Source organism: Ctenopharyngodon idella, chromosome 22 (genome assembly GCF_019924925.1).
Source record: "Ctenopharyngodon idella isolate HZGC_01 chromosome 22, HZGC01, whole genome shotgun sequence".
Classification (NCBI taxonomy): domain Eukaryota; kingdom Metazoa; phylum Chordata; class Actinopteri; order Cypriniformes; family Xenocyprididae; genus Ctenopharyngodon; species Ctenopharyngodon idella.
In genome coordinates, this window is record NC_067241.1 from 23,214,319 (window position 1) to 23,223,189 (window position 8,871).

The window sequence follows — 8,871 nt, forward strand, 5'->3', positions numbered from 1 at the left end:
AATAGAAGTATTGCAAAGTTTGTATCGAATTTGCCAACTGAGAATTATAGCAGAATTTTTATGGGTGCCAGCTCATGTTGGAGTAGAGGGTAATGAGGGGGTGGACAAGATAGCGAAACAGGCACTTAAGCATGCAAATGTCGACATACACATAACACATGTAATCATTCTGGACTTCCAGAAACAGTAGAGCATGTGCTGATTAACTGTAGGGCATATGAAAGGGAAAGACTCCAGTTAAAAGAGGAATTAAAATCTGCAGGCATTAATTCTATGTCACTACAGAATGTATTAAACAGTTTTCATAAAGGATACAAAGCTCTTATAAATTTCCTGAAAATAACAAAGCTATATAACAAAATATAGGTATTTTTTTAAGTAGTATTATTTCCCTTGATATCATCACCTCACACTCCACCCCAGTAGGTGGCGGATTATGCACCATAAGCTGGTTTGCCAACCGCCATTAAAACATCAAAAGAAGAAGAAGTTCTTTTGAGGCGGTGATTAATGGTTTATGATTGTTTTATTGAACGCGTTAAGTTTTATTTACATGACGGTTAGATGAAGTTACAGCAGACGCTCGCCGTATCTTCAGCTGTTTTAAGCCGCATTAGGCATGTTGTTTGAGAACAACCTGAAGCTGCTGCGGATGTGCGGCAGGACTGTGTGTGAAGGACTGCTGATCCAGCGAGCACACAAACACAAGACAGCCCAGCTCTCAGAGAAGAAGCTGGTGTGTGTGTGTGTGTGTGTGAGAGAGAGAGAGAGAGAGAGAGAGAGAGAGAGAACACACACACGTTAACATCACGACTCCCCTCTCTTCCTCTTCACAGAGCCGCTATTTCGTGGATCATCGCAGGGTGAAGGTTGTGGCGGGATCGGGCGGTGATGGAGCCTCCACCTTCCACAGCGAGCCTTGGAAAGAGTGGGGAGGTCCAGATGGGGGGAATGGAGGTGCTGGAGGAGACATCATCATCAGAGGTAATGCATTAAACCAGTGATACCACACTTTGTTTGTCAGCTGAACCCCTTTGTCAAAGGAGAAGTCCTGGTTGTTCCAAAGGTCCTGCATTTCAGAAATATAGTGGCCAGTGTACTCTTGAAACCTTAAGTGCAGCAGGTTTGTTGACCATTCCTTTGACCTCAGGCTTTGGCTTTGTGCTCTGATGTGCTTTTTTCAGCAGGTAGACCTTGTATAGACAGCTGTGTGTCTTTTCAAATTGAATTTGACACAGATTTACTCTAATTAACGTGTAGAAAACCCCAGAGAAATGGGATGCAGCTGAACTAAACTTCTCCGTAGCAAAAGGTTTGAATGCTTGATTGCTCTCATTCGCAGTGGACCGGCAGGTGAAGTCACTGTCGTCCGTGTCAACAGTGTATCGTGGGAAAGACGGAGAGGCAGGAAGCAGTAAAAACCGCTTCGGACGCAATGCCAGCCCCACCTACATCACAGTGAGTTTCCCTTAAAAACACGCGCAGGGTTTACCAGCAGCTTTTAGACCTGTTTCGTGTGACACTTTTTCCCGCAGGTTCCTCTGGGCACTGTTGTAAAAGAAGAGGGTGAGATGCTGGCGGACCTCTCGCTCCATGACCAGCTGTACACCGTGGCGTACGGAGGTGCCGGCGGGAAGGGGAACCGCTTCTTCCTGTCTAATGAGAACAGAGCGCCGCTGACGGCCACGCCGGGAGAGAAGGGCCAGGAGCGAGTGGTTCGGCTGGAGCTGCGCACCATGGCCCATGCCGCACTGGTCAGAGCTTCATACTCTACACCAGGGGTGCCCAGTCCTCTTCCTGGAGATCTACATTCCTGCCGAGTTCAGCTCCAACCCTGATCAAACACAACTGAACCAGCTAATTAAAATCTTCAGTAGCAGTTGATAAGTAGACAGGTGTTGTTTGATCAGGGTTGGATCTGAACTCTGCAGGTTTGTAGATCTCCAGGACCAGGATTGGACACCCCTGCTCTACACACTGTTAACAGTGGAGGCACAATGTAAATGTAGCGGTGGCATATTCTATCCTAATTTCACCCTCACACTCCATCATGGCATTATCGCGAGACAGCTTTTCACCTCGACAAGAAATCTCATCACATTTTATTCTCACGTGATCTTGTCACACCCCCAAGTTTTAGGATTATTACATCTGTCTTTCTCTGACTGGAAGCACATGGCTGTTGATTGTGATTGTTTCATGTTTCTGAGCAGGTTGGCTTTCCAAACGCAGGCAAGTCGTCTCTGTTGCGAGCGATCTCGAACGCCCGACCGGCTGTGGCTGCGTACCCCTTCACCACGCTCAAGCCTCATGTGGGCATCGTCCAGTACAGAGACCACCAGCAGGTGGCAGGTGTGTGTGTGTGTTTTCAGTATTTGCTCTTGTCAACAGAACAGATGAACCATAATACAATGAGGAGATCCAGGTCAGCTGATTAAATCAATTTTATTTTTTAATAGTAAATGATTAAACAATAAATGATAAAAATATTAGTTTGGAATAATCAAAATTCAAATTTTAATAAAGAAAGTTGACAAAAATAACATGAACATTTAGAAATCAATTTCTAATATCTGAAATAATATAAGTCAAAATCTAAGTAAAATATGGATAAAGTCGGAGTAAAACATTCTTGCCTAAGGAAAAATAAAGTCAAGAGCTCTCTTTAAGCCAGAAAGCTAAAAGTGCAAAAGGTTGAGTCAAGACTGACTATATATCACCCTTATAAAAACCATGGGCATAAATGAGTTCCCTTTTTGGTATGGCCAAGACCAGTAGACCACAGAAGCCACTGCTGCAAAAATTAGATATCTGATCATAGGGGACTCAGCGCTGCTGGAGTCCAAAGTATAGTATATCATATTGTGGTAGACATCACATGATGGAAAATTGCAGGTCTAGTTCCTCAGTTTACAGAAACATAGCATACTTGAGGAAATTTACCTTCTATAAGAAGATAATCTTGGCCCCTCGTTTCGGCCATGTCGTTTCTCTGCAGATGTGGCACTTAAAATTATTAAGTACTTAAACACTTTATTATTTGTATATGCCAGTGGAAACACTAAATAGATTTTTCATAACATACAAAAATATATGATTTCTTTGATGAAAATATGATTGATTGGATGATAAAACATGCACATGAGGAATATTAATCTTTTCCTTCAGATCGGTTTCACCAAACCACTAAGCCCTTCTTCTTTCCACTGCAGTCGCTGATATTCCCGGGCTGATTCCTGGAGCTCATCTGAATCGCGGGCTCGGGGTCTCTTTCCTGCGGCACATCGAGCGCTGCCGTGTTTTGCTGTATGTGCTGGATATGTCGTCTGCAGAGCCCTGGGAACAGTTCCAGCAGCTGTGCTTCGAACTGGACCAGTACAAACCTCATCTGTCCCACAGACCTCATGCCATCGTGGCTAACAAAATGGACCTGCCAGAAGCCAGGCAGAACCTGGAGACTCTGAGGAGTCGCGTCCATCAGACAGTCATTCCCGTGTCTGCACTGAAGGGAGACAACACCGGAGAGCTGATCCTGCACCTGAGAACCATGTACGACAGCTACCCTCAGGACAGCAGTCAGTCTTAGCAAAGATCTGCCTTTCTTCAGGTTCTGTTCAAATTCAGCTCACATGCTGTCATAACTGACCCCTACCTGCTTATAGAAAAGCACTTGTGGCCGTAAATGGGATCGGAGAGCTAAACATTATGCAGGTTAATACGAGACTACTGTTGTCATCACTTACGTCACTTATGCTTAAAGAATTAGTTCGCTTTTAAATGAAAATTACCCCAAGCTTTACTCACCCTCAAGCCATCCTAGGTGTTTATGACTTTCTTCTTTCTGATGGACACAATCGGAGCTATATTAATAAATATCCTGACACATCCGAGCTTTATGGCAGTGAACGGGGGTCATGAGTCTGAGCTGAAGAAAGTGCTTCCATCCACATCCATCCATCATAAACATACTCCACACAGCTCCGGAGGCTTAATAAAGGCCTTCTGAAGTGAAGCGATGCGTTTGTGTAAAAAAAAAAAAAAAATCCATATTTAAACAAGTTATGAAGTAAAATATCTAGCTTCTGCCAGACCGCCTTCTGTATTCAGTGTACGAAGAAAGTGTAAAACTCTTGCATTTCAAAAAGCTTACGCTACGTCCTACACCTTCCCTATTCAACTTATGGAAAAAGTGTAACTGACGCGACGCCAGTTTACACTTTTTTCATAATTTGAATACGGAAGGTGGTCTGGAGATATTTTACTTCGTAACTTGTTAAATATGGATATTTTTTTTACACAAACGCATTGCTTCAATTCAGAAGGACTTTAATAACCCCATGTGGAGTACATTTATGATGGATGGATGTGGATGGAGGCACTTTCTTCAGCTCATACTCGTGACCCCTGTTCACTGTCATTATAAAGCTTGGATGCATCAGGACATTTATTAATATAACTCTGTGTTCATCAGAAAGAAGAAAGTCATATACACCTAGGGTAGCTTGAGAGTGAGTAAAGCTTGAGGTAATTTTCATTTGAAAGGGAACTAATCCTTTAACATGTGCAGTTACTGTATTTACAGTCTGTGTTGTCATGACGTGAAGCTGCTAAGCTGGGACGTTTCACGCTTTCACGAGGATCATGTGAGTGAGGGATAATGAACCCTTGCGTAGTCCTGCACAATAAACCCTGTTATCGCACAATAAACCCTGATCCTCTTCATGTCGGGATCTCGTCACTTTATTTTGGGATGGTGCAGCTGTATGAACAAGTGTGCAAAAGTATTTTGTATTTTTATAAATAATAGAGTAATTATTTACACGCTGTTTATAATTTTCTGGTTTAAAAGCCATAAACTGAAGTTTGTAATAAAACTTCTTTTAACCTTTGGCCTGCCTCAGTAATGTGGTACTTCTGGTGCTGTAGAAAGACATTTTCACAATTTCTGAATTAGCTTGGTCACTGTATCATTTTACTTGCATGAGCCGAGGAATCTAAAGAGACCGGTATACGTGACCGTAAGTAGTCAAAAGTTAGAAGGTTGGGGGGGGGGGGGGGGGGGGAATCCAGCTTAGAGTAAATAATTTAATATGCATCTGATCTAACTGACCGCATAGCCTGCGTGGAATACTTTAAAATGAATGTGGAATGTAACTGCACCTTAACAACTGGTTAAAAACTGGATCACTGTTTATGTAACTTTTTGAATTTTGGCATGGCATAAATTGTAGCCTCTGACACAAACAAGATCCCTTTATACAGTAAGTGAAACTGGTAGAGCTCTTTGAGTAGCCAATGTATCGGATCAAACGGCAAATAACTGTCAGCAAACACCGCAAATTAAAAATTCATTAAAAATGCAACCGTGTTCATTTATATTTTCTTTACAGAGTATAAATACAGATGCTGCGCATTTATTTGTGCCATCACCTATTTATGCTGTGAGCGAGCGTGTATATGCTATTTTTCCATTGTTGTTCTATGTAAACATGCACTTGATGGACTTGTTTGACCGTTGAGCACTTACATGTATATTTTGACTTCTTATTTTTTTAAATTAAAGGTGAAGTGGCAGCTGTTCTGCTTGAGTGTGTAGGTGGCCTAGGGCTGGGCGATATGGCAAAAAACAATAACATTTTTTTTTTCAGAATGATTGACCGATTCACGATTTCGATTTTTTATTTTTATTTTTTTTAACTGTTTAACTAGTCAACTTAACTATAATATGATTTAAGTAACATTCTCTTTATTAACAATCTGGTTAAAAAAAGTTCCATTCCAAGTGCACCACACATGAAGTGATCAACATGGTGTAAATGTAAAACAATTTGTTAAATATTTTTGTAGAAATATGCCTGAAATATGAAGGCAAATGTTGTACAAACTTACCTTAAACACATCCTGTATACTCAGAAATAATATAAAATAAGAAAATGCTAATTATTTCTTAGCCAAAAAGTAATAGCAATAAATAACACCAGTAATAGGCTATTATTAACAGCAAATGCTTTGTAAAAACAGAAACAACAACAGCTTTCAGCCTGTCACCATCATGCAAACATGAAATATCAAACATACAGCAGTAGTTCTTTACAGGTTTTTGCATTCCATTGTCCTATTGTTTTTATGTTTGTCGGACATGTTTAGCTGTTGCACTTGTGTCTCGTGTAATAACCCTGCCTTTTTTCTCATTCCACTGCCTGCGTCTCATTTTTATAACGCAATAACGCATTTCTGAATGAACAGCCACTTAAGAATAGTGATGTGTTCTACGTTCATAGAGCGTCACGTGAGAGCGGTTAATCAGGCGCGCCGGCGCCATCATGAGGTCGGATCATTTTCTTCTTCTAATATGGTTATCATTGCTGTATTGTCACCATGTCTAACTGTAACGTTTGCTAACATTTTTATTCAAAATCGCGATTTCTCGATTAAAAAAATAATAAAATCGAGGCAAAACATTAAATTCGAATTAATCGGAAAAATCGCCCAGCCCTAAGGTGGCCTTTGGTTTAAACGGCAAAAAGTCAGCTGATAATGCAGTCAAAATGCTTGCTCAACAGGGGTGGCCAAGCTTCAGTCAGAGGTGGCACTGGCCACCCCCTAGCTACGCCCTCTCTTCAGGTCATGCTGCTGATTACACATTTTACGTTTCTGTTAAATAAGATTTGCCTAAGGAATTGTGTAAATTTGGTCTTTGGGGAAAAGCCTCCAGTTGTGCATGTAATGGGGTGTTTAGGTCTTCTGGGAAGTTTGTATTTACGAGTTGGGAAGTCATGTTTACTACATCAGGTGCGTTCAAGTCATATCCATCAGAGTAAGATGGCCATGCACCTTCTCTTAATTAACTACACAAAAACACAGCAAGATTTTTTAACTTCACTTCCAAAAAATTTCAATGAGCAAAACTTTTTTACCTACTTGATATTTGCTCTTCTTCAATGTAGAAATGAATCTAAAAAACAAGTTTTTTGCTAACCTTTTTATTAGATTTCTTTTAACATATCCACTACAATGGACCCCACGACTGAAGCAACAAAAACCCTCATATTTTACCATACATATGAACTAGAGCTTGTGGTCTAGTGTTGAAATGGTAAACTTGAAGATTTTGAAAGATCACATACTGCAAGAATGAGCAATGCAATGTAGAAAAAAGGTAAGTTGATTTGTTGCTTGCAGTGGGTCAATCTGAGCCTATGTCTTTGTGTGGCGGTGGGTACGTTTGTGTATTTGTTGGTTGTTTTGATGAATACACTATGATTGTGTGCATTATAGCATGGAGGTTTTATTGAGAGGGTAATCCACACTCAAGGTCAGAAACAGGAAAAGAGTCATAAATCCACTGGAAGGCAGTCCAAACAAACAACAAAGCAGAAAAACACAGGCAGACAGAGAAATCCAAGAAAACAGGCAGGGAATCAGAATAACCAGGGAACACTCAGAATTGCAGTTACTAAGGACATACAATATGTAACGGGGATGAGTGAGACAAAGGCACAAACAAGCTTAACAAGATAATGAGTTAACAAGGGGGCGTGGTCCAATGAGTGTCCAAGGTAACAAACAAGGGGAAGAGCAGCAGGGAAACATGAGGTGCACAAACAACAGAGGACACACAGGGAACACAGGCAGGGATCATGATAGGTGTCAACACACTGCAGTAGTCACTGAAGTATAGGCTACAAATTAGACTATTCAGTTTTAAAGCCTTAATGTCATTTGTTGACATTGGTGCAGCCAATGAATTCAATAAATGTTTGTGTTGTCCTGTCATTTTCATTTCATTGTATTTATTTTATGTAATCACTTCTTGTGTGGATAAACATTGTTTGTTAAACGTCTTCAGAGCATATTGAATTGTTTTTGTAGCAAATTAGCTCAAAAGAAATAGGAATAATTAATTCTAATGAATTATAATTAATTATAAATATTTGGATTAGTTTCAGACTAGCAGAATTAATTTTACGATTATTTAGTCAGCTCGTTCAAAGGAACAGATAACATAATCAGTTATCAATTCTAGTAAATATTATCTTCCTGGCCATGAAAGAATAATTTTTCCCAACTATATAAAGTACTAGCAAGGTAATAGCATGTAGCTAGATCAAAAAACATTTAAGAGACTTTGATTTGTGAGCGTCAACACAGAGACAATAAAGCGTGGATATAATGGTTTAATAAATAAAACTACGTTAGGCTACACACAACTAAACTAAGCAAAGATTATATACAGAATAAAGAAAGTAAAGGAAAGTAAAAAGAGAGAGAGAGAGAGAAGAGAATGGCAAGATTACAAACAGTTAACCACAACCTGCGAGAAACATCAAAGAATCAGGGTCACCTTAAAGGGGCACAATAAGTTGGAAACGCGTCTAAAGTCTGCAAACAGGTACTTGAATTGACTTCGGTTGCTGAATAAGTCCAGATGCGGTAGATTCTGGGGATTCTTGATGGTTTTGTCAGGAGTGCACTGAAGTGTTTGGTTGGGTTCTTCTGGGTGGTCCATGTTAAATCCAACAAAGTTAACTTAAAGATAAAGTTGCCGGAAAGGAGACGGAAATTATGGTCTCAAAAGAGATTGAGCAAAGATGTACCTGATCTGAGGACTCTTTTCCCCGTTTTCACAGACAAGGCTTAAGGTAGTTTTAGACTGAAATGCACGTTTGAGCTGTCTTAACTGAAAGTAAGTTGGACTGACATATCTTAAAATATGTCAGTGCCATTGTTTTGTCTAAAGATGCACACCAGCGAAGTTTTTTTCTAGGGTACATTTATAAAAACTATTTAAATACCCTAATTGAACTAAGGCCTAATCCTGGCTTAGGCTAAGCCCTGTCTGTGAAACCGAGCCTTTAAGGCCCTACAGTT

General features: G+C 40.3%; 1 protein-coding gene across 1 annotated transcript; it reads left to right on the forward strand.

The window, feature by feature from the left end:
• Window positions 1–441: 441 nt before the first annotated feature.
• mtg2 (mitochondrial ribosome-associated GTPase 2) lies at window positions 442–5,363 on the forward strand. The gene is made up of 6 exons (XM_051880613.1): window positions 442–736; window positions 837–984; window positions 1,343–1,458; window positions 1,536–1,754; window positions 2,214–2,352; window positions 3,213–5,363. The coding sequence occupies exons 1-6, from the start codon at window positions 620–622 to the stop codon at window positions 3,584–3,586; spliced, it is 1,113 nt and encodes a 370-aa protein (XP_051736573.1). The 5' UTR covers window positions 442–619; the 3' UTR covers window positions 3,587–5,363.
• Window positions 5,364–8,871: the final 3,508 nt, after the last annotated feature.